Here is a 26,182-nt window from a genome sequence, read left to right as displayed (position 1 = left end):
CCAATATCAAGTTTAATTCTGCATAAATCTTTAAGTATTAAAAACATTGCTGATATTAAATTTGATTATGTAGAGAAAGCAAAATGCCAAACTTTGTTTTGTTAACATAAAAAACACAATAAATGCAAATTTTGTTTTTTTTAATTTTTTGACATTTAAAAATAGAAAATACGCAATATTATATTGCATTTTTGTATTTTATTTATTGTATTTAGTGTGTTTATTCATAAGGTGAAGAAAAAATATTTTGTCACTGTCATATACTCATAATAATAATCAGAACATTATAAGTGATAAGATTTATTAAGCTATAAGATTCCATGAAATTTTTGTATTGTAGATGTGTTTTTTCTATAAATAATTCAATTATTGATATAAATAGGCAAAACTTAATTGGGGTTTGCATCAAAATAATATTAAATAATTGCCTGTTAAGTGCTGCATTTCATAATGAAGATGCTAAGAGCTTCATGACATGATTTTATTTATACCTTTTTAGAATTATGTCAAAATAAAAATACTCTACATTTACAATGTGTAATATTTCACATTGATTTAACTTAATGCTCACATTTAAATGCAACCATTATATGCATTTTAGTATGTTGATATAATCAATATTATAAAAACAACATTGTTACATTTAGTTATATGGCATAGCAGCTCATCTTCCACAGTTGTAGAAATAGAAGAATCTAAAATTCTATGAGTCAGAAAACCTGCAATTATGCTGCAAATTTTGTGGAAGTTTTTTTTTTTTTTTTTAGGTTCCACAATGTATAGAAGATAAACACATGATTTATTATCCTGATGAGAATCTTATTTCTTCGTGTATGATTGTTTTAGCATTCTATTGGATATTTATAAAGCTGTATTTAAAAATAAAAGTTGAGGTTGAAGTTTTGTTATTCTAAGCTCAGAAGACTTCACAAATTATTTTAAGTTCTCTACCAATGTTTCCTTGAGTTTTACAAGAGCTGTGGTCTCTAAATATATGTTAATATGTGACTGAAGAATGACATAACATCGTCTATTAAAGGGGAATATGATTAAGAGAATATAAGGAATGGACATTTCTGACAATAGTAATAACTTAATAAAATATGGTTGCATGAGTTTTTTTCAGAAAGAGGCAGTTCTTTCTTCTACCATCTACACTAATCATTACTAAAGCATTAGTGTGCATTAAATTGATAAGAGAAATAAACATATTTTAAAATATAGAATAATTTGTAGAAGAAAATTTTTATTAGACTTAAGCACTTAAAATCAATCCTTAAAATTGTCACTTCTCAGTCACTACTTATTTTCAAAGAAACTCATTCAAATGACGTTTTTAGCATAACATCTGAGGGTTTTAACTTCTCTTATTTAATCATCTCTACAGATGACATATGAAGCATTCATAGAAAAAAGGAATTTCTCCACAGTGAGCCAATTTATTCTTTTGGGCTTTTCTGACCTTCCAGAGCTTCAAGGTTTATTATTTGGAATTTTCTCCATCATTTATTTAATTATCATAATGGGAAATAGCCTTATAATTATAATAACCAGCCTTGACCCTGCATTACAGAAACCAATGTATTTTTTCCTGGCAAATTTTTCCTCATTGGAAATTTGTTATGTGTCAGTCACTCTTCCCAGAATTCTGAAGAACTTGTGGACTCAGGATAGAAGCATTTCTACACTGGACTGTGCCACCCAAATGTGCTTCTTTCTTATACTGGGAGCCACAGAGTGTTTTCTTCTGGCTGTCATGTCCTATGACCGCTATGTGGCCATTTGTAACCCTCTGCACTATCCTCTAGTCATGAACCACAAGGTGTGTGTCCAGCTGGCTGTTGGCTCCTGGATCGGTGGAATTCCAGTTCAGATAGGGCAAACCTGTCAGATATTCTCTCTGGATTTTTGTAAATCCAATAAAATTAAGCACTTCTTCTGTGACATCCCTCCTATTCTCAATCTCGCCTGTGGAAATACTTTTGTGCACGAGATCTCTGTCTATTTAGTGGCTCTGCTCTTCGTTGCAGTTCCTTTCATCTTAATACTTGTCTCTTATAGCAAAATCATATGCACCATTCTGCAGTTGCCAACAGCTACAGGACGGGCCAAAGCCTTCTCGACTTGTTCTTCCCATTTGGTGGTTGTGCTTTTATTTTTTGGATCTGCTACCATCACCTACCTAAGACCTAAATCGACACATTCTGCAGGGATTGATAAACTGTTGTCTCTTTTCTACACCATAGTAACTCCAATGTTTAATCCAATGATATACAGTCTTCGGAACAAAGATGTAGTTGCAGCACTGAGAAAGTTATTCCTTAAAAGATAGTGTTAAGTGTTTAAAAGCAAGTGCTTAGTCTGCTTTTCATATGTTTAGTAGAAGAACAATGCAGCTCTGAACATCACCTTTCTTGTGAGTTAAACACTTATCTCCTATTATACTTTTAGGGGGTTTTCTATTTTATTTATTTTGAAATGCCTTAACATTGATTTACAGGGTCGTAAATGCACCTCTCTTTTAAGGTACTACATTCAAGACCAAAGTGCCAATATATTTATTTATTCTAATATCTAGATGAATTCCATCATCAGTTTTGTCATTAGAGTGGAATTATTTATTTAATTATTTTTGTTTCTGTTTTTGGGTTAACCTAGCAGCGCTCAGGGGTTAGTCCTGGCTCTGCACTCAGAAATTGCTCCTGGCAGACCAGGGGGAACATATGGAATGTTAGGTTTCGAACCCCCATTTGTCCTGGGTCTGCTGCATGCAAGGCAAATGCCCTACCACTGTGCTATCTCTCCTGCCCCAGGATAATTTATTTTAATAGATATGTTTTTCCTACTAGAATAAGCTGCATAGCATGTCCATTTATCTGTATTCAGTGATGTATGCTTAAAGAAAAGCCTTGCATCGTAATAGTCATGAGCATCATGTAATCCATAAAAAATCAAAATCAAATTAGTTTTAGAAACATGCTGAAAAATATACAACATATTGACAAAACAATTTTAAAAACCTTCAACTTGTGTTTATTAGTATTCATTTAATTAATTCACAGCTTGAATAAAAGATGTTCAGTAATTGGTATTTGTTAATGGAAAATAATAGATTAAAGATGCATTTTATGGCTTATCAAGATTCCTCACAAGGAAAAAAGGTTTTTCAAAATCAATAAAAATCGGGATATAATTATTTAGTGTTCTGTAACCAGTGAATATCATCCATAAAAATAACTGAAATAAGTGGTTAGCCTATGTGTACTTTGTTTTTTCCTAATAAGATTATTCCAAAGCACTGGATATATAGAATGCCTACATATTTCAATAAGGAAGCTTGCATATATCACTATGTTAACATTTAGCATTAAGGTCCCAAAACAATTGTCTTCAGGTTAGTTTACTTTTTTCATAAGAGGAGTTCAAAATAATCTTACAGCAATTCATTATCTTAAATGAATTTTTATAAGAATTTAAGGAGAAGTAATGTGTTAGAAATCATTTTAAAGTTTACAAACTGCATGTTACTAGTCAGTATAATTTTGGTTTACTTTTATTTTGGGTCACAATTGAGTTTTTCCTAAGTCTGTATTTAGAGATTATTCCTAGTAGTGCACAGGGGGCCTTATGGGATACCAGAAATTTAATTTGGAAAGTCTGAGGTGGAAAGAATATGTACCTCCCAGCAGCTATACCATATCTCTAACCCTAGTTTGATTAATCTTTCAGTGCTTTTAACCCTTTTAAGTGTAGGATTATTAAATCAGTGAGCTAGAATGTCAAGGAAAATTTCCATATGCTATTAGAGTAACTAATACCTGGCCTCTTAGTTTCCAATTTCAAAATCAGCAATTCTCCTTAGGAACTTCTTGCTTGTTTCTGTGGATTTATGCTAGCTTTTTTTTTTTTTTTTTTCAAAAAATATGTCTTAGGGATTATAATTGTAGTCAAGCATAGAAAATCACTCATATATAGATAGTTACATTTTACTTTTTAAACCCATTTATATCAGTGAAGCCCTAAGTAATATTTTATACTTGTTTTAAAATTTTGCTCTATTTTGGGCCCATATCCTGCATATTCATGGATTACTCATGGTAACCCTGAGGATTGACCATCAAGGTTTCAAAATTCAAGGCGTGTCAGCTGCTTGCAAGGCAAAAGACTATCTCTGACTGTTGATTGGGAACTACTTATCTCAAAACTCCATCTTGTTTCTAGGGTCACAGGAAGGACAGTTTCTAGGGAAATATCAGAGAAATACCATAGATTAAAAACTAGCAGGTCTAGAATGCATATGTCTGTTCATTTGTTCTCCCCATTTTTTGATGGGTTTATATATTATTTCTTGTTACATCTGTCAGTAACATATATCGTATATATCAACTCTTTATCAGATGGGTATTGGGTGAATACTCCCATTCCATAAGTAGCATTTGTATCTCAATCACATATCCTTTGAAATGTAGATGCTTCTCAGTTTAATATAATCCGATTTGCTTATTTCTGCTTCCACTTGCTTGGTCTGTGGTGTTTCTTCCTTGAAGATGCCTTTAGTCACGGTGTCACAGAGTGTTTTGCCTGTTTTCCTCTATCTACCTTATATTTTCAGGTCTAATATAAAAGTCTTTAATTCATTTTTATTTGAATTTAGTGCATGGCATTAAAGAGAGGTCTGAGATTATGTTTTTGTATGTAATTGACCAGTTTTCCCAAAATCACTTGTCGAAGAGACTTTCCTTGCTTCAGTTTCCTTAAATGTAAGGATTAACACATAAAATTATATTGCAGATATGTTTGGATGACTAAACTAAAATAAATCTGAAAATGTCACAATTATAAAGTGATGACTGGGTTATTGAATCTTCAATAATAATAAAGAGCTAGATGTTCTTTTAAAATCTATGCCTCTGGAATCATACTCATAATCATTGGTATAAGTATAAATACATACCTAAGTTGTAATATTTTATTTTTTATGAATTTCTTTTGTTTTGTTTATTATTGTAGCTTTCTGTTTTTGTTTTTTTGTTTGCTTGTTTGTTTTGCTTTGTTATTTACTTTGTCTGTTATGTGACATGACCCAATATAAGACTTAAGTTTTAGAAAACAACAGAAGTAGTCAGACTGTACAGAGCCTTGAAATGAGGCTGCAGAATATCATATCTACTAGTAAAGCAGAAAGTCTTGACCAGGAGAAAAACTATGTATGTCATAGTTCTATCAGAATTTTCTAACTGCTACATTTATTTCTATACATTTACTTCTCTTTAGGTAATACTAAAAATGTGGATTGGGGTGTAGAAAGCCCAAACAATTAATGTATAAATTGCCTGCTTTCCCCTTGTTTGATGCTCAAAGTCACTTTGACTTTCATATCCCCATCAGTAAGCCTTAATAAATTTATGCTTATACTCTCCTCTCTGGTTCTTATAATCTGCAATGACAGACCACCTAACATAGGATAACTATTTATCTATGGATAGTCATAATAACCCCAAAGTCAAAGATTACCTGTAATTTTATGAGAGCTACTTAGAATTTTGAATTTTCACAATGGTGGAAAATTCACAACAGAAATGGAGAAAAGTAAGTAGACATAAAGTAGTAAAATCTGAAATAGTTTTCCAGTTCTCCTTGAAACACTGTGTCATTTTGTGACTTAGTTTGATGTTAAGAATTATTCTTGCTCAAAGAACAAGAACAAACAGTACTGGCAATGATACAGGGAGAAAGGGACTATCATTCACTGCTGATGAAACTGTAGACTGGTTTGGCATTTATTAGAAAAGAATATGGATATCCCTCAAAATCTAGAAATATTATCTAATTATCTGAAAAAAATCTAGAAATGCCTCAAAAAATTTCATATGATCCAGCAATATAATTTTTAGGAATATACCCTAGGAACCCAAAAAACACCATATAGAAAAGTTCCTTGAATTTATATGTTCATTGTAGCACTACATATAATTAAGAAAATCTAGAAGCCCAAGTGTCCAAATACAGATGAGTGGCTAAAGAAACAGGGGTGCATCTACACAATGGAATAAAATGCAGCTGTCATAAATAATCAAGGCATGAAATTTGCTTATACATGAATAGGTATGTAGAGTATTATGTTGAATTGAATGAGCCAAATGAAGATATTAATTAACTCTCAATTAATTATTATATTAACTAACACAAAATCATCATATTAATTAATAATTATTAATTTATCAATATCACTAATCCTTTACATGTTATATTGATTATATTATTATAATTTAATATAATATAATATATACATATATAAATATAAATGTTTGTATTTATATATTTAATTATATATTAATTCTATTTAATTATATATTTTAAATTAATTAAATCAAATATATATTTATATTAAAATACATTATCATATTAATATGCTACATATTATATATAAATATTATGTTATATATTTATATTATAAAATTAAATATACATTTAAATTATACATATTTATATTTATAATTATATATGATAATATAGAAATAGAAATATGATATAATCAATTATATATTGATTAACTAATATAATTAGATATATAATAATATCATTTATTTATAGAAAATAAGATAAATAAAAGATAGTACAATAATAATATCCAGAGACAATAGAGATGAGGACAAGGAAACCAGTCCATGGTAGGAAGCTTGTCACAATGAACGGAGAGTTCATTTAGGTAGTTTACAGGTAGTTTAAACTATCTGTAAGAGAGTATAAAGATAAAGTGATCAGTTGGAACTGATCATTCTGGATAAAAACTGGGTTCTGACCAACAATAGCTAAAGTGTGAAAAAGTTTCACTGGGACCATGGAGAATGACTCGGGTTGTTCAGACTGGTATGCCTGGAGCCCAGAGTCGGTCTTACGCAATCAAGCCAAGGATTTTTCTCCTTTTTCCCCATATTATTCTGGGCCTATGCAAACAACGGCAATTGCCATTGTCAAACCTTTACTATTATTTTTTTTAACCCTTATCCTTTAGGAAAAGAAAAAAACAATTTACTGAACTTAAAAACAAATAACTGTAGTAGAATGCCTGTCTCGAATACAGGCAAGGGTTGGGAAAGGGGGAGGGGCAATAGGAGTGGGGAATGTTATACTGGTGAAGGTGGGGTGTTCTGTTTGTGACTGTAATCCAACTCTAATCATGTTACTTAAATAAAAATATATTTAAAAAAACTGGGTTCTGAAAGATGATAAAGTGCATATGGTACCCCTACATTAAAATAGTGCAAACAACATTGTTAAAAAGAAAAGTAAAAGTTGAGAGAGAGGAGAGAGAGAGAGACAGAAAGATAGAGGGGGAGAGAAAGAAGTAAAATGTCTGCCTAGTAGGCGAGAGAGAAAGAGGGAGAGAGAGAGAGAGAGAGAGAGAGAGAGAGAGAGAGAGAGAGAGAGAGAGAGAGAGAGAGACGTAATATGTCTGTCTAGTAGGAGAGAGAGAGGGGAGAGAGAGAAGTAAAATATCTAGTAAGTGAGAAAGAGGGTAGGGGAGAAGTAAAATGTCTAATAGGCGAGAGAGAGAGAGAGAGAGAGAGAGAGAGAGAGAGAGAGAGAGAGAGAGAGAGAGAGAGAGAGAGAGAGAGAGAGAGAGAGAGAGAAGTAAAATGTCTAGTAGGCCAGCAGCAGGGGAAGGAAAACTGGAGACATTGGTGGCTGGAAATGTAGACATTGTCTAACTGAAACTCAAGCATGAACAGTTTTGTATTCAAGGTGCTTAAAATAATTATTTAAAAAATAATAATAATAAAAATGGGGGTCTGGAGTGATAGCACAGCGGTAGGGTGTTTGCCTTGCATACAGCTGACCCAGGATAGACATGGGTTCTATCCCCAGTATCCCCAGAGCCTGTCCCATAAACCAAAAAAAAAAAAAAAAAAAAAAAAAACAGAAAAAATGTATCTGGAAAATAATGAATTGTGCTTGGAAATTTTTCCATTTTTTTTAATGAAACTAGAACCGAATGTGGAGCCTTCCTTTTTCTCCCATTCCCTCTATCCTCCTTTTTTGCAGTGACTGAGTCTATGACTAACCTGTGTAATGTGTAAAAATAGAAGACTAAGAGAATATAGAATAAGACTCTCATATATAAACACCTTTTTGAATTATAGGAAATAAAAGCTCTCTCCTTTTAGGGTTAAAACTTGTGTATTTTAAAAGAAAACTTTCTATCATTGTATGACAGTTATTTACATTTTGTTGCTTTTATTTTTAATGATTACCAAACCAAAAAAAAAAAAAAGAAGAAGAAGAAGAAGAAGAGGAATTGACCATTTAAAATAAGTTTACAACCTAGGATGCTTGTAGTTGTATTGGCTCAGTGAATCAGTTAATTAAAGAGGGACCTGGGAAAAGAAGTTGATTCCCAGGGTAAAGTCCAATTTGTACTTAACGAGAAATATTTTTAAGTGACAGTAGAACCTGATTGAAAAAATTTTTCACTTCTGCATCTAGTAAATTATCTTCCTTCATGACAAAATACTTTTTTACTTTTATTTCTTTTAATTCACTTAACATAGGAAAGTATTATATTTTCCCAAACCAAGCAGGTAAGCAAAGATTTTTTTCTGTATATATTTATTTAGCAAATATATTTTCACATAAGTAAAACAGCCATTTGCTAAAAATTGTAAAATACTAATTTAGTTTTGTTGATATTGTATTTGAAATACAAACTTTATTGAATAAAACAGAATTTCCATGAATTCATGAAAGGAAAAAAAAACAGTGGCCACTTTACAAATTTTGAGGAAGTTTATTAACCTCTTTTGGTTGCAATATAAGAGCTAAATAAATGTTCAGCTAAAAATTGGATGTTAAGAATATTAAAATTTAAAAAGTGGCTTTTGCATATTTTAATTGAGCCCAATTAATTATAATACACAAACTTTGTTTTACAAATAAATTATAAGGGTAAAAATTTATAATTGTAACACATAATCTTCATAGTATATATTCTATTTTAAAAAAAAGTACTAAATTGTATTTTGGGGGGAATTATTTAGAGATTTAATTTTTTTTACTTTTTCAATTAATACAGTTGTAAAGAGTTGGAAATGATATACAAAAATGTATATGACAAAGAAAAATTAACAAAAACAATATGATCAATAAAAATAATTAAAAACAATGTCAGTTTCTAAAGTTAATGATTACCTGACTACATGTGTTTTTTTTATTGAAGCATCTTGAGATATGCAGTTACAAAGTTGTTCATAATTAAATTTCAGTCAGACAATGTACAACACCCTTCAACAGCACACATATCCCACCATCAATGGCCTCCTTTTACATATCACACTCCATTTTGCTCTCCCCCCTGTCAGCCTTTGGGGCAGATCTTCCTCTCCCTCTCTCTCATTCAATTTTTCTTTTAGACACTGCTGTTTACAATATTGTAACTGATTACATGCTAATATAGAAAGCTGACAATTCTACATTGGTATGCTAGTGTACATAACAAAATAAGTTAGTTTTGTCTAAATATTCATTTGTACTTTAAATTATATAGAATAAAACATTTGTAAATGTTCTGATAGTGTATCAAAAACAGATCCTGCTATATAGCTTATTTGGTATACTGAATGATATATAATATAATATATATATACACACATATATATACATATATATTTTTTGTTGTTGTTGTTTTGGGCCACACCCGGTGTGGCTCAGGGGTTATTCCTAGCTATGTGCTCAGAAATCGCTCCTGGCTTGGGGGACCATATGCGATGCCAAAGGATCAAACTGAGGTTCGTCCTAAGATAGAGCGGGCAGGGCAGACTCCATACCACATCACACCACCCTGCTGGGCCCTGATATTCTAAAATTTTTTTTTTGGGGGGGTGTCATAGCCGGCAGCGCTCAGGGCTTACTCCTGGCTTTATGCTCAGAAATCACTCCTGACAGGCTCTGGGGACCATATGGGATGCAAGGATTTGAATCACTGTCCTTTCGTATGCAAGGCAAACAACCTCCATGCTATCTCTCTGGCCCCAGATATTTCATCTTTTAAAATATATTTCCTTCCTTCCTTCCTTCCTTCCTTCCTTCCTTCCTTCCTTCCTTCCTTCCTTCCTTCCTTCCTTCCTTCCTTCCTTCCTTCCTTCCTTCCTTCCTTCCTTCCTTCCTTCCTTCCTTCCTTCCTTCCTTCCTTCCTTCCTTCCTTCCGCTATTTGCCACTCTCATAAACTTAGCTATCTTTCACATTTAGTCATCACTCACTTTAATTGGGAGAAGTGAAAATTCAGATGCATATTTTAAGAACCATTAGTAACTATCTATAGTTTAATATACACTATAAGACTATAGATACTCAAAATACTTTATATATGTCCATTAATCACAAAGATCTCAGGATAACAAAATTTTGCATTGGTGTTATCACACTTGACATTATTTATTGACATTTTATTGATGAAAGAAAAATATCATCTACACTGAATATTCTTAAAATAATCTACCTCCGTTAGCTTCTTTCACCGAGAGTTGTTGATTTTCAATTCTTTAATTGTCAATATGAGTTATATAGTACAGACTGAAAAAAGTAATATGCTACCTGTAACAATTAATTGACAAGCACAAAATAGGACAGGAGAGAAATAGAGGAGGAAAATAATTTTAAATTATATAACCTTTATATAATATAGATGTCCTTTATATGTGTGTATATACATAGAGAAGAAGAGTTAATTTATATTAAGCATATGGAGAAGAGGAAGTTTGCAAAACTGTGAATTTTTAGTAAGAACCAGTATTATATATATTTTAGAATTACAAATAATCAACTCACATGACTCACTTGCAATTAATTAAAGACAGATTTTTATACTTAAATGCATAAATGCACATATCAAATAAAACATTGGATAGAAAGAAATCGATAAATGAGGATAAGTTTAACTCAAAAATCATCAGAAATTAATGATGACGATGTCTCACTCGTTGCATTGAATCTGGTAAGTCTATATGAGGAGTTAATGTGTTTAGAATTGCTTTTGAAAACAAATAACTATATTTACTATTCAGTGCTATGTGAATAGAAAATCCCACATACTACACATCAAGTACAAATTTATTACTATTGAAATAATAGATCTTACACTGTGAGGTAGTAAAATGAATTTATATGCAATATTTAGATTTTCCTTATTTTATGATTAATTTGGATAATTATACTCAATTTTAAATATAAAAGGATGCTTTAAAAGATTACATGAAAATAATTTTTCCCCTGAATGTGGCCAGGTGTGACCCAAAAACCAAAAAAAAAAAAAAAAAAGAAAAAAGAAAAGAAAGAATTTTTATTGTTTTGTTTTTAGTCACATCTGGAAGTGGTCAGAGGTTAGTCTGGGCTCTATGCTATGCTCAGTAATTATTTTTGGCAGTGCATAGTTGACCATATGGTATGCCCATCCTTCTGTACTATCACTCCAGCCAAAAGTAATTACTTTTTACTTTATTCCACACTATAAACTATTTAATGACATACAAATTCTTCCCAGAAATATAATCTAATTAAATTTACAAATTTACAAAGTAAATAATGATGATGTTACAATTAAACTAACTTTTCCTAAAATGCTTGCAAATTCAAATAAATAACAAAATGTTTATTAAAATACTGCAACTTCAACAGTTATAATTACAAATTGCAAAGAATTATTTATAGTGTTTTCTCTTTGGATTTACAATAGCAAAAAGCATCATACATTTTAAGTATCAAACATTTTTAAGCACTATGAATCATACTTTTTAAGTATCCATGAATCATATAATGTGTATATGCAGGGAATGAAAATAATCACTTGCATATTTTCTACTATACTTAAGAACTAAAAAAAATTGGAAAAGGAAAGCATTTTTACTTCTAATTTATTCAATCCTAGATATGAAATATGAAGACATGAAAGGAAAAGCCAACATATCCACGATGGTGCAATTTATCTTCCAGGGATTTTCTGACCTTCCAAAGCTCCAAGGAGTATTATTTGGACTTTTTGTAATCATATACATGATGGTCTTAATTGGAAATGGTCTCATAATAATAGTAACCAGATTTGACCCTGCGCTACAGAAACCCATGTATTTTTTCCTGGCAAATTTCTCTTCACTGGAAATCTGTTATGTGTCAGTCACTCTCCCCAGGATGCTGAAGGACCTATGGACTCAAGACAGAAGCATTTCTAAGGCAGAATGTGCCTTCCAAATGTATTGCTCTATATCCCTGGGAGCCACAGAATGTTTCTTACTAACTGTGATGTCCTATGACCGCTACGTGGCCATATGTAAACCTCTGCACTACCCTCTAGTTATGAACCACAGGACTTGTGTCCAGCTGGTTGTTGGCTCCTGGACTGGTGGCATCCCACTGCAGATATGGCAAACAAGTCAGATTTTCTCTCTCAACTTCTGTCATTCTAAAGAAATTAAGCACTTCTGCTGTGACATCCTCCCTGTTCTGAAACTAGCCTGTGGAAACACTTTTCTTCAAGAGGTAACTCTTTATATAGCAGCTGTGATCATTGTTGTAGCTCCTTTTATGCTGATCCTTGTTTCTTACAGCAAAATCATTTGGACCATTCTGCAGTTGCCAACAGCCACAGGACGGGCCAAAGCCTTCTCAACCTGTGCTTCCCACTTGATGGTTGTGCTTTTATTTTTTGTATCTGCAACCATCATTTACCTTACTCCGAAATCTACTCAGTCTTCAGGCATTGATAAGCTTCTGTCTCTTTTCTACACCACAGTGACTCCAATGTTGAACCCTATGATATACAGCCTTCGGAACAAGGATGTGATTGCAGCATCGAAAAAATTATTCCTTAAAATTAGTGGCTTTGGCTCAGTAGTAATAGCTTAGTGTGTTTGCATAATAATATAGCTCCTAATGTACAGAAGATAAAATACCTGAACATTTTCTCTTTTGAAAGTAAATAACTTCACTTTGTTTTTACAATGTGAGTCTCACTCTGCTCAGGAGGTCATATGTGGTAGGAGGAATTGAACTGAAAAGAGCTCTTACATGGTATTATTTGGCCAAACTTCAGATACTTTTTATCACTATTATTTCCTATGCTCAGTATATCCTATATATTTGATCTATCTTTAATGTTCAATGTCTCCCCCAATAATCTTGGTTGATGAATAAAATTTAATGTCATTCTCAGATTCCCCTACAAACTAAAAACGAATTTAGTCTGTTATTTTTGGTTTGACGGATTGATATCTATTATTTCTTAAATTTTTATTTACATTTTGATGTTTTTAGTTCTTTAGCAGATATTGCAGTCTATGATTCACTGCAGTAATGGATAAATGTATATAGCACTACTATATATTTATGCAAAATATAAGATATTCACTTATGCAAATATGGGGCTTAATTCATATTTGAGTAGAGAATAAACACATGACAGAAGTAAATGCTATGTATGCTCAAAGCTCTGGATTCTTTTTTGAGTACCCTAAGCAATGCAGGTCTGAAGCCCACAACAATGAAAATAATAAAATAATATTTAGAGCATAATTATATTATCAATTATCTTGCTTTATAGACTATCATCCATCTAAAAAATGTAAATCTTGTGTTCAATTAACTTTCCTCTTAATAACTTTTGCTAATGAAAATGATATAATACAGAATTTCTACCCGTTTCTAAAAGTTGAGTTTGCATACTTTTTTATGTTCTCTTGCGGTAATCATTTAGTATCTTTTCATTGACTTTTGATAAAGAATAACAATTCAACTAAGTACATCTTAAAGTACTTAAATTACTTTACATACAAATTTAATTGCATACTAATTAGATTAAATTAGACTACATACTAATTGGGCATTAGTTTCATTCTGTTCTTTGTGTACTTGAAAGCACACAATATGCAGATGAGGTTTATAGTTTACAAACTAAGCAAATTGACAGAATAAAGCAAAAGCTAAGTCAAGTCAAGAAAATTAAAAAATCAATATTAATTTTATAAAACTATATAATCCTGTTTGTGTGTTATTATAAATATTTTCCAAATAATTCCCTGATATAAATTTTTAAGATTTACTTTAAGGAAATCAAAAAGGAGATGTACCTTACTTTAACACAGTGGTATCAGTGTTAATAATTGTGATTATTGAGAAAATGTCACCTTATTCTCTTGAATTTTCAATTAGTAAAGTAACTCTATTTACTGTGATCTTATCTCCTGTGGTTATTATATAATTATAGCATATTCACCTAGCATGAAAAGAGTTATAAATCTTCAAAACTATAAAGTAAATATAACATTTTGTACATAATTAGAAGTTCTTTACGAAGGTTTACTTATTAGTTTTGGGTTTTATTGTGATTTTTTTCTGACATTTTAGTTTGTTTTGTTTTGTTTGAACATACTACTATTTAATTCTCCTGGATCAATTCTGGTGGGATTCAGAAGACCATATAGGAGTGCTTGGTTTTGAACCAAGGTCATATGTGTACAATTCAAGGATCAAGTATCTCACCAAGTGTATGATATCTCCAGCTCACTATAATATTTTTTAAATATTAGTTGCATGATTTTAGGGTCATTTTACATTTTTAGACATAATACTTAATGGAATAATTATCACCATTTTATGTCTAAACATGTTAGATTAACATCATTAAGCATTTAGTGAGCAGGTTTAGTTTAGCTATATGAAGAAGACATATTTTACTCTTAACAGTAAAGCTTAAATATTTGAGCATAAAATTCTTATGTCAACAGAGGTTATGGAATATGTCTGATCTTTTGATAATACTCAAAAGTTTAATCATTAATATTAAGCATTGTGAAATAATACAATTACATGTGAATTAGCCTAATATTCTTTTGCAAAACAAATTGGGAATTTTTTATGTTCTTCCTTTATTTCTTAAACTTTATATTCTTAATTTGTTTATTGGGTTTGCAGCAGTTTCCAAGATCATTTTCTGGAGATTTTTACTATTTCTGTCACCGATTAGTGGGATAGATCATGTTCAACTATATGAAAATAAACTTATGACATATTTCATTAAGAGTTCCACATAATATCTTCACTATTCCATGATTTTCATGTAGAACTCTTGAAAGGAATTATTCTCTAGTACTTAACGACTTTCACCAAATATAATGTATTTAACCTTCTAGGTCATCTAATTCTCTAAATTTTCTTAATTTTCTTTTCTTTTCTCTTTCTTTCTTTCTTTCTTTCTTTCTTTCTTTCTTTCTTTCTTTCTTTCTTTCTTTCTTTCTTTCTTTCTTTCTTTCTTTCTTTCTTTCTTTCTTTCTTTCTTTCTTTCTTTCTTTCTTTCTTTCTTTCTTTCTTTCTCTCTCTCTCTCTCTCTCTCTCTCTCTCTCTCTCTCTTTCTTTCTTTCTTTCTTTCTTTCTTTCTTTCTTTCTTTCTTTCTTTCTTTCTTTCTTTCTTTCTTTCTTTCTTTTTTTGGTTTTTGATTTTTGGGTCACAGCCGGAAGCGCTCAGGTGTTACTCCTGGCTCTACGCTCAGAAATTGCTCCTGGCAGGCTCAGCGAACCATATGGGATGCCAGGATTTGAAGCACGATCCTTCTGATTGAAAGGCAAACGCCTTACCTCCATGCTATCTCTTAGGCTCCAAATTCTCTAAATTTTCATCTTCAAATACATTGGAGATTCAGTTTATAACTTAAGCAAGTGCCTCATTCGTTTTGCTAAACTAGTGACTTCAATAAGGCATCATAAAAATGTGCTTTTAAGAAAAAAAATACATGAGAACTTCTTATTTATAACTTCATTGAATGATACTTCAACTGTTGCAGAAGGTTTTATTTCTTCTTTCACTAGGACAAGTTACTTATTTTTCTCTTAAAAATAATAAACGAAGTGTTCGATACATAAGCCATCTAACTACTTTTATCCTAAAATTCAATGTTATATAATGCATTAGTGATAGTGCATAACAGTGATCTAATGTTATGAAAGTCACATAACATTATTACCTAGAAGCCAAATCATAGCACAGTGGTAGGGCATTTGTCTTGCACGAGGCCAACCGGGGGTAGACCTATGTTTGATTCCTGGCTTCCCATATTGTTCCCTCAGCCTGCCAGGAGCGATTTCTGAATGCAGAGCCAAGAGTAGCACCTGAGCGTCAAATGGTGTGGCCCAAAAGCAAAAAAGCAAAAAACAAACAAACAAAAAACAACAAAGAAAGAGTAAATGAAAAATTATTTTATTTGAACAAATTAGTGAAAGAGTAGACTGAAAGTTTAACTTTCTGTATATGGTAGAATATGGTGAACATGGTATAATTAAAGTAAAACCTTCAAATGTGCAAATATTTAAATCTTATAAACCAATGTTAATTCATTACAAATTATTATTTTAAAAATTAAAATCGAATTAGGGATAGAACTGAGGAGGGTCTTTCTAATTACAACAGCTGTATATAGCATAAGATCAATAATTAAGAGGAGCCAGTGATTTTTCTTGATAAGGAAGAAGGGAGAAGGGAAAGAAGAAGATGGATGAAATGACTCAGTTTAGTATTTTTGACTACAAAAAATTAATAAGCCATGAACCAAGCAATGAGTATTGGCTAGAATGTAATTGTGACAGAACGGTTGACAGGCAATAAGTAAAAGTGTTCATTGCTATAATAATAAAAGCTAAAGATATTGGACTACTGTCAAGAGGGCTCTTGCCTTACATATAACTCACCAGATTAGATATTCAGACTTCATGCAGACTCCCCCAGTGGGTGTGAACCCTGACTGATACCAAGTGTGACTCAAAAATAAAATTGAAAAGCATGGACATACATTTTTCATTGAAAATTGTATTGTCTATAATTTAAGTGAAATTATGGATCAGGAGGCAATGCCTTATAGAGTATCAAAACAGGTATTAGAAACAACATATAATATCAGAAAAAAATAAAGAGAAATATGAAAATTATGACTATTAAATAGGTGTTTTTATACTATATGATTTTTATCTTAATTGGTAACATCATGTCACTACAAATTTTGCCTATATGCAATAGCTTTATTTATTGGCTCAAGAAAAAGACATAGTTATAAAATAGTATGTTTATCTACTTTCTATGTAAGGAACAGATGCATGTTAAATAAGGTAAATATTCATGCTAAAGTCCATCCTTTCTGTTCACATGAAAAGCTAATGTATTGAATTCCATGGAGATGACAGAAAACACAGGTTTGAGGAAAAAAACCAAAATACAACAAATCAGACAAAGTCAAAGTGGCACTTTTTTTGTTTGTTTTTGTTTGGGGACACACCTGGTGACTCTCAGGGGTTACTCTTGGCTATGTGCTTGGGGGACCATATGGGGGGAGTCGGTCCTAGGTTAGCACATAGCAAGGCAAACACCCTACCTCTTATGCCACCTCTCTGGCCCCAAAGTGGCACTTTTAATTAGAATTCCCTAGAGATGTGACAACTAATTATTAATAAAATTATTATAATATGGGATGCAGAGATTTGAACCACCGTCCATTCTGGGTCTGCTCCTTGCAAGACAAATGCCCTAACTCTGTGCTATTTCTCCAGCCCCAGAATAATTTATTTTTAATAGATATACTTTTTCTACTAGACTAAGCTGCATAGCATGTTCATTTATTGATATTCAATAATGTATTCTTTTTGTTTTGTTTTGTTTTTAGGCCACACCCGGCAGTGCTCAGGGGTTACTATGGCTGTCTGCTCAGAAATAGCTCCTGGAAAGCACGGAGGACAATATGGGACACTGGGATTTGAACCAACCACCTTTGGTCCTGGATCGGCTGCTTGCAAGGCAAATGCCACTGTGCTATCTCTCTGGGCCCTCAATGATGTATTCTTAAAGAAAAGTTGTGCACCAAAATAGTCATGAGCCTCATTTAATGAATAAAAATAAAAGACAAATTAGTATTAGGACATTTCCATAAAACATACTGAAAAATACACAACATATTGACAAAATAATTCCAAAACCTTAGATTTGTGTTTATTAATATTCATTTAATGTAATTCACACCTTGAACAAGAGATATTCAGTAGTTTGTATTTGTTAATGGAAGATAATAGATTAAAGAATGTATTTTATATCTTATCAAGATTCCTTACAAGGGAAAGGTTTATTTCAAAATCAATAAAAATCAGGATATAATTATTTAGCATTCTGTAACCAGTCAATAGCATCCATAAAAATGACTGAAATAAATGTTTAGCCTATGTGTACTTTGTTTTTTCCCAATAAGCTTATTCCAAAGTCCCCAAGGTGTTTGAAATTGGGGATTAGTGGGAAGGTAATTTCACAGTCCCATCCCCCAATCCACCCCTCTGGTGCAGGATGGGGGCTGGGCGAGGCCTAGGGTCCCCTTTAAACTACTCGACAGAACTCACCTTGCTGAAATCCTAGGCAGGCGGCCAGGATAAACCTGGGGTCTGCGAGAAAGGAGAGAGAAGGCTGTGGAGGGCAGCCAGAGGCTGCATCTTCCCCTAATCCTGGACAAAAAGCCTACCATGGAGCCATGTTGTTCCCTCCTGTAGCCTGCTGAAGCTTCCTGCTCTCAGAAAGGAGTTTGAATCCTTAATTATGCTGGAAGCCATAGTTCAACAACCTCCCCACCCCCGGGTTAAAACATAAAAGGGACATGTGTATTTTCTTTGTATATCTCAGATGTATTCCCTTAATATCTATAACTCTTTCTTGAATATCCTCTTATATAGAAACGATTTTGCCTCCTGTTTTTTTTTTTTGTTTGCTTGATTTTTCCCTTTTGAGATCTACCAGCAATGCTGGTAGAAGTGTATCTCTGTATAGAATTCATGTTAGAAGTAAGTTACTCTGAGTATTGGACTTGATCCCTCGACCCCCAGATGCATCAACAATAACTTTTGGCATTGTTTCTCTTTTGCAGAGTCACATTAACATGGGAAAATAATATAAATGCAAACAAGTTCTTATCTAAGAGAGATGGGAACACAAAGTTTGTAGTGCAGTTTGGCCTTATACCCTGAACATTGGCATAATGATTTGGCTCAGGCCTCAGAAGAATAGGCATTCGCATAAACCCCTGAAAAATGGATATCATCTATGGAAACAACCACAATTTTCTATATCATTACCAAGATGCAAACGTCTACCAGGGAAGACCCTACCACTGCTCTGGCATTGATTTACTCTAAAAAGTGCTGTCAACCCCCAGACAACTTAACAACAACCTGCTAGCAGGGCAGGTCTCTGCATCTAATGGTGAGGTAAAACTAGAGGATGCTCCACATCAGCTGGACTTCAATGAAGGAAATGCACATAATCTAGAATCTTGAAATACAGGAACCTGACACCAATAACAGCTAAAGCAGGGGTCTCAAACTCACAGCCTACGGGCCACAATTGGCCCTTCAGTACAACATTTTGTGGCCCTTCCCTAGAGGAATCTTTTTTTTTGTTTTGTTTTAGTTTTTTGGGTCACACCCCCCAATGTTCAAGGCTTACTACTGACTTTGCATTCAAGGATCACCCTGACTTTTCCTCCTGCAGCCCCCAGCTAAATTGAGTTTGAGACCCCTGAGCTAAAGTGTGAAAAAGTTTCACTGGGACCATGGAGAATGACTCAGGGGTTGGACAGACTGGTATGCCTGGAGCCCAGAATAAACTTCTGGGCTTATGCCAATAAACTTCTGGGATGATATCTTCTTGTAATCAGGTCAAAAAAATTTATTTTTCATTTTCCTCATATTTTGCTGGGTCTATGTAAACAATGGCAATTGCCACTTTCACACCTTTACTACTGTATTATTTGTAACACTTATCCTTTAAGAAAGAAAAAAACACAGCTTACTGAACTTAAAAAAAATAACTGTACTAGAATGACTGTCTCGAATACAGGCAGGGGATGGGAAGGAGGGAGGGGGCTCTGGGGGTGGGAATGTTGCACTGGTGAAGGGGAGTTTTCTGTTTGTGACTGAAACCCAACTCCCAACTATAATCATGGTTATAATCATGGTGCTTAAAATAAAAATTTAATAAAAAAATAAAAAGCGAAGTTCCCTGCATTACTATGTTCATTGTAGAAGTACATATAATACCCAAAATCTACAAGTCCAAGTTTCCAAATAGAGATGAATGACTAAAGAAACAGCAGTACATCTACTCAATGGAATACTATGCAGCTGTCATGAAATATCAAGGCATAAAATTTGCTTATACATGATTATATATGGAGAGTATTAAGCAAAGTTAAATGAGCCAGAGGGAGAGGTTAAATATATAATAATCACATTTATTTTTGGAATATAAGAAAAATTAATGGTAGTAGAGTAATAATATTCAGAGATAATAGAGATGAGGACCAGGAAGACAAGTCCATGGTAGGAAAGCACAGAGAGTACATTTAAGGTAGTGTAGGCTTCATTCTGACAATGATAGTTGAAACTGATCACTCTAGATAAGAATTGGATGCTGAAAGGCAATAAAGTACATGTGGTACCCCTAGATTAAAACAGTGCAAAGAAAAATGTTAAAAAAAAAATAAAGAGTGGTGAGTGAGAGAGAAAGATAGAAGTATAAGTCTGTCTAGTAGGCCAGCAGCAGGGTGGGGGAAACTGTGGACAAGGGGCTAGAAATGTATACATTGTATGAAAAAAACTCAAGCATGAACAGTTTTGTATTCACTGTGCTTAATTATTTAAAAAAGTAATAAAAAAGGTTTCCCAAGCTATAGCACAGTGCTAGGGCATTTGCTTTGCACACAGCTGATCCAGGAGGGACTTGGGTTCAATCTTCTGCATCTCTAGAGCCTGCCAGGAGAGATTTTTGAGTTCATAGCCAGGAGTAACCCCTGATTGTCACGGGGTGTGGCCCCAAAACCAAAAACCAAAAGAAACATAAGTAATAAAAAATAGTCACTGAAAAAAACTAATTGTACTTGGAAATGTTCCATTATTTTTCTATTATAAAACAGAACTAAATGGGGCCGGGCGGTGGCGCTAGAGATAAAGTGCCTGCCTTGCCTGCGCTAGCCTTGGATGGACCGTGGTTCGATCCCCTGACCGTGGTTCGATCCCCCGGTTTCCCATATGGTCCCCCAAGCCAGGAGCGACTTCTGAGTGCATAGACAGGAGTAACCCCTGAGCGTCACCAGGTGTGGCCCAAAAACCAAAAAAAAAAAAAAAAAAAAAACAGAACTAAATGTGGAGACTTCCTTTTTCTCCCATTCCCTCTCTCCTCTTTTCTGCAGAGTGAAAGTCTAAGACTAACCTGTCTAATGTATAAAAATACAAGACTAGACTAAGAGAATATGGATTAATAAGACATATATAAACATTTATTTTGAATTATGGGAAAAAAAACCTCTCTCCTCTAGGGTTAAAACTGGTGTCTTTTACAATAGAAACGATACCCAATTTACATCAAGTTGTACATGGGGGGAACAGTAATAATAGCCAGGGGGTAGAAGAGGGGAAGTGGGATGCATGCTGGGAATTGGGGTGGAGGGAGGACAACACTGGTGGTGGGAATGCCCCTCATTCATTATTAGAATGTGCCTTAAATATTACCTTGAAAGATTTGTAATTCACTTTGCCCACAATAAAAAAATAAAACTCTCAGTAAAAAACAAAAAAATAACAACTTGTGTGTTTTAAAAATTTCTATCATTGTATGAGAGTTATTTACATTTTGTTGCTTTTATTTTTAATGATTACCAAACCATAATTTAAAAAAAATAGAGAAATTGACCATTTGAAGTAAGGTTATGACCTAGGATGCTTGTAGTTGTATTGGCTCAGTGAACCAGTTAATTAAGGAGTGACCTGGGAAAAGAAGTTGATTCCCAGGGTAAAGTCCAATTTCTACTTAAAGAGAAATATTTTTAAATGACAGTAGAATGTGATTGAAAAGATTTTAACTTTCACATCTAGTAAATTATCTTCCTTCATGACAAAATAATTTTCTCATTTTTATTTCTTTTAATTCACTTATCATGGGAAAGCATTATATTTACACAACCCAAGCAGGTAAGCAAATATTTTTCTTGTATACTATTCCATATACTATTTATTTAGCACATATATTTTCACATCAGCAAAACAAACATTTGCTGAAAGTTGTAAAATATTATTTTAGTTTTGTTGACATTATATTTGAAATATAATATTTATTAAATAAAACAGAATTTCCAAGAGTTTCCAAAAGGGGAAAAGAAACAGTGGCCATGTAGCAAATTTTTTGAGGAAGTTTATTAATTGCTTTTGGTTCTTATTTAAGAGGTAAATACATGTTTGGCTAAAAATTGGGTGATAGGAAGATAAAAAATTTAAGACTGACTTTTCATTATATCTAATTGATCCCAATTAACTATAATACATGAACTTTATAAACAAATTGAAAGTGTGAATTATGATTGTAACACACTTGATCTTCATGTTAACACAAAGAATATGATCAGTGACAATAACTAAAACAATTAAATAATTAAAAACAATAAAAACAGTGTCAGTTTTTAAAGTTAATAGTTACCTGATTAAACGTGAATGTAAAAAGCTGACAATTTTCCATTAGCTTACTAATGCATATAACAAAATTAAAGTTAGTTTAGTTAGTTAGTTAGAAGTTAGTTTTGTTCAAATATTCTTTTGTACTTTAAATTCTATAAACTAAAACATTTTATATGTGCTAATAGTGTAGCAAAAACAGATCCTTTTCTATAGCTTATTTGGTATACTTAATAAAATTCCATCTTTTAAAATATATTTTCCTTCAATTATTTGCTACTCTCTTAGAAACTTAGCTATATTTCATATTTAGTAATCACTCACTTTAATTGAGAGAAGTGAAAATTCAGATGGGTATTTTAAGAACCATTAGTAACTACCAATAGTTTAATACAAACTATAAGACTATAGATCATCAAAATACTATATATCTTTCCATTAATCACAAAGATCTCAGGATAACTAAGTTTTGCATTGATGAAAGACAAATATTGTCCACACTAAAAATTCTTTATTTTGGCATTTGGGTCACACTCAGCATTGCTCAGGGGTTACTCCTGGCTCTATATTCAGAAATTGCTCTTGGCAGGCTTGGGGAACCATATGGGATGCTGGGATTTGAACCACCATCATTCTGTATGCAAGGCATACATGCTATCTATCCAGCCCCCACACTAAGAATTCTTAATACAATCTACCTTTGCTACCTCCTTCTACAAAGTGTTGTTGATTTTCAGTTTTTAATTGTCAATATATCACAATTATATGACAATTATGTCAATTAATTTTCAGTTCTTTAATTATCAATATATCACAATAATATGACAAATATATGACAGACTGAAAAAAGTAATGTTACCTATAACAATGAATTAAACATGTACAAAAAGAGAAGGACTGGAGAGAAATAATTAATAAATTATATAACCTTTATGTAATATATATATACTTTGTAAGTGAGTATACACATAGAGCAGAAGTGTTAATTTATATTAAACATAGGGAGAAGAGGAAGTTTACAAAAATGTGGATTTTTAGTAAGAACCAGTGTTTATATCTCTTTTAGAATTACAAATAACTCACATGACTCACTTGCAAATAATTTAAGACAAATATTTATACTTATGTGTATAAACACACACATATTCAAGGAAAATATTGGGTGGCAAAAATCAATAAGTGAGGATAAGCATAACACAAAAATTATCAGAAATTAATTATGACTATGTCTCATGTGTTGCATTGAATCTGTATAAGTCTATATGAGGAGTTAATGGGTTTAGAATTGCTTTTGAAAACAACTGGATTTATTATTCAGTGCTGTGTGAATAGAAAATTATCACTAAGATACTTTGACCCGTACTACACATCAAGAACAACTTGATATATTGATATATTGATATAATAGATCTTACACTGTGAGGCAATCAAAACAAACTTATATGCAATATTTAATTTTTACTAGTTTTACAAATAAGTTGGTTAAATATACTTAATGTAGAATATAAGTGGATATTTGAAGGCATTACATGAAAATAAGTTTTCTTTTTCTGTTTTGAGTCACACCTGGAAGTGCTCAGAGTTTAGTCTGGGCTCTGTGCGCAGGAATTATTCTTAGCAGTGCTTAGTTGGCCATATAGTATGGCAAGGAAAATGCCCAACCCTCTGTACTGTCACACCAGCCCCAAAGTAATTATTTTTAAACTTATTCCAGACTATAAACTATATAATGACATACAAATTGTTCCCAGGAATATAATCTAATTGAAAATACAAATTTACCAGGAAAAGCATGATGATTTTAATTAAACTAACCTTCTCTGAAATTCTTGCAAGTTCAAATGAATAGCAAAATTTCTATTAAAATACTGCAACTTTAACAGTTATAATTACAAATTGCAAAGAACTATTTATAGTATTTTCTTTTTAAATTTATAATAATAAAAAGCATCATACATTTTAAGTATCAAACATTTTAAGCACTATGAATCATACTTTTTAAGTATCTATGAATCACATAATTTGTAGATGCAGGGAATGGCAATAATCACTTGCATACTTTTTACTATACTTAAGAATCAAAAACAATGGTAAAAGAAAGACTTGTTACTTCTGATTTACTCATTCCTAGATATGAAATATGAAGAGATGAAAGGAAAAGCCAACATATCCACGATGGTGCAATTTATCTTCCAGGGATTTTCTGACCTTCCAAAGCTCCAAGGAGTATTATTTGGACTTTTTGTAATCATATACATGATGGTCTTAATTGGAAATGGCCTCATAATAATAGTAACCAGATTTGACCCTGTGCTACAGAAACCCATGTATTTTTTCCTGGCAAATTTCTCTTCACTGGAAATCTGTTATGTGTCAGTCACTCTCCCCAGGATGCTGAAGGACCTATGGACTCAAGACAGAAGCATTTCTAAGGCAGAATGTGCCTTCCAAATGTATTGCTTCATTACCCTGGGAGCCACAGAATGTTTCTTACTAGCTGTGATGTCCTATGACCGCTATGTGGCCATTTGTAACCCTCTGCACTACCCTCTAGTCATGAACCACAGGACTTGTGTCCAGCTGGCTGTTGGCTCCTGGATTGGTGGCATCCCACTGCAGATATGGCAAACAAGTCAGATTTTCTCTCTCAACTTCTGTCATTCTAAAGAAATTAAGCACTTCTTCTGTGACATCCTCCCTGTTCTGAAACTAGCCTGTGGAAACACTTTTCTTCAAGAAGTAACTCTTTATGTAGCAGCTCTGATCATTGTTGTAGCTCCTTTTATGCTGATCCTTGTTTCTTACAGCAAAATCATTTGGACCATTCTGCAGTTGCCAACAGCCACAGGACGGGCCAAAGCCTTCTCAACTTGTTCTTCCCACTTGATGGTTGTGCTTTTGTTTTTTGTATCTGCAACCATCACCTACCTTATGCCGAAATCTACTCAGTCTTCAGGCATTGATAAGCTTCTGTCTCTTTTCTACACCACAGTGACTCCAATGTTTAACCCTATGATATACAGCCTTCGGAACAAGGATGTGATTGCAGCATTGAAAAAATTATTCCTTAAAATTAGTGGCTTTGGCTCAGTAGTAATAGCTTAGTGTGTTTGCATAACAATATAGCTCCTAATGTACAGAAGATGAACTGTCTGAATATTTTCTCTTTTGAAAGTAAATAACTTCACTTTGTTTTTACAATGTGAGTCTCACTCTCCTCAGGTGGTCATATGTGGTAGGAGGAATTGAACTGAAAAGAACTCTTACATGGTATTATTTGGCCAAACTTCAGATACTTTTTATCACCATTATTTCCTATGCTCAGAATAACCTATATATTTGATCTATCTTTAATATTTAATGTCTCCCCAATAATCTTGGTTGATGAATAAAATTTAATGTGATTCTCAGATTCCCCTACAAACTGAAAACGAATTTATTCTGTTATTTTTGGTTTGACGGATTGATATCTATTATTTCTTAAATTTTTATTTACATTTTGATGTTTTTAGTTCTTTAGCTGATTTAGCAGTCTATTGATTCACTGCACTAATGGATAAATGTATATAGCACTGCTATATATTTATGCAAAATATAAGCATAAACAGTTATGCAAATATGGAGCTTAATTCATATTGGAGTAGAGAATAAATGCATGACAGAAGTAAATGCTAT

At 32.7% G+C, this 26,182-nt stretch overlaps 3 protein-coding genes across 3 annotated transcripts; all 3 read left to right on the top strand.

The window, feature by feature from the left end:
* The first annotated feature begins 1,387 nt into the window (after positions 1-1,387).
* Positions 1,388-2,332, top strand: LOC126017726 (olfactory receptor 10AG1-like). The gene has a single exon (XM_049779779.1). The coding sequence runs from the start codon at positions 1,388-1,390 to the stop codon at positions 2,330-2,332; it is 945 nt and encodes a 314-aa protein (XP_049635736.1).
* Positions 2,333-11,923: 9,591 nt separating this feature from the next.
* Positions 11,924-12,895, top strand: LOC126018668 (olfactory receptor 10AG1-like). Its single transcript, XM_049780767.1, has one exon. It carries the CDS (start codon positions 11,924-11,926, stop codon positions 12,893-12,895), a length of 972 nt encoding a protein of 323 aa, XP_049636724.1.
* An 11,739-nt stretch (positions 12,896-24,634) lies between these two features.
* Positions 24,635-25,612, top strand: LOC126018667 (olfactory receptor 10AG1-like). The gene has a single exon (XM_049780766.1). It carries the CDS (start codon positions 24,641-24,643, stop codon positions 25,610-25,612), a length of 972 nt encoding a protein of 323 aa, XP_049636723.1. The 5' UTR covers positions 24,635-24,640.
* The last annotated feature ends 570 nt before the right edge of the window (positions 25,613-26,182 follow it).

The sequence above is a fragment of the Suncus etruscus genome, chromosome 9, assembly GCF_024139225.1.
Source record: "Suncus etruscus isolate mSunEtr1 chromosome 9, mSunEtr1.pri.cur, whole genome shotgun sequence".
Lineage (NCBI taxonomy): Eukaryota > Metazoa > Chordata > Mammalia > Eulipotyphla > Soricidae > Suncus > Suncus etruscus.
The sequence above is the reverse complement of the archived record's forward strand: the minus strand, read 5'-3'. Positions and strand labels throughout refer to the sequence as shown.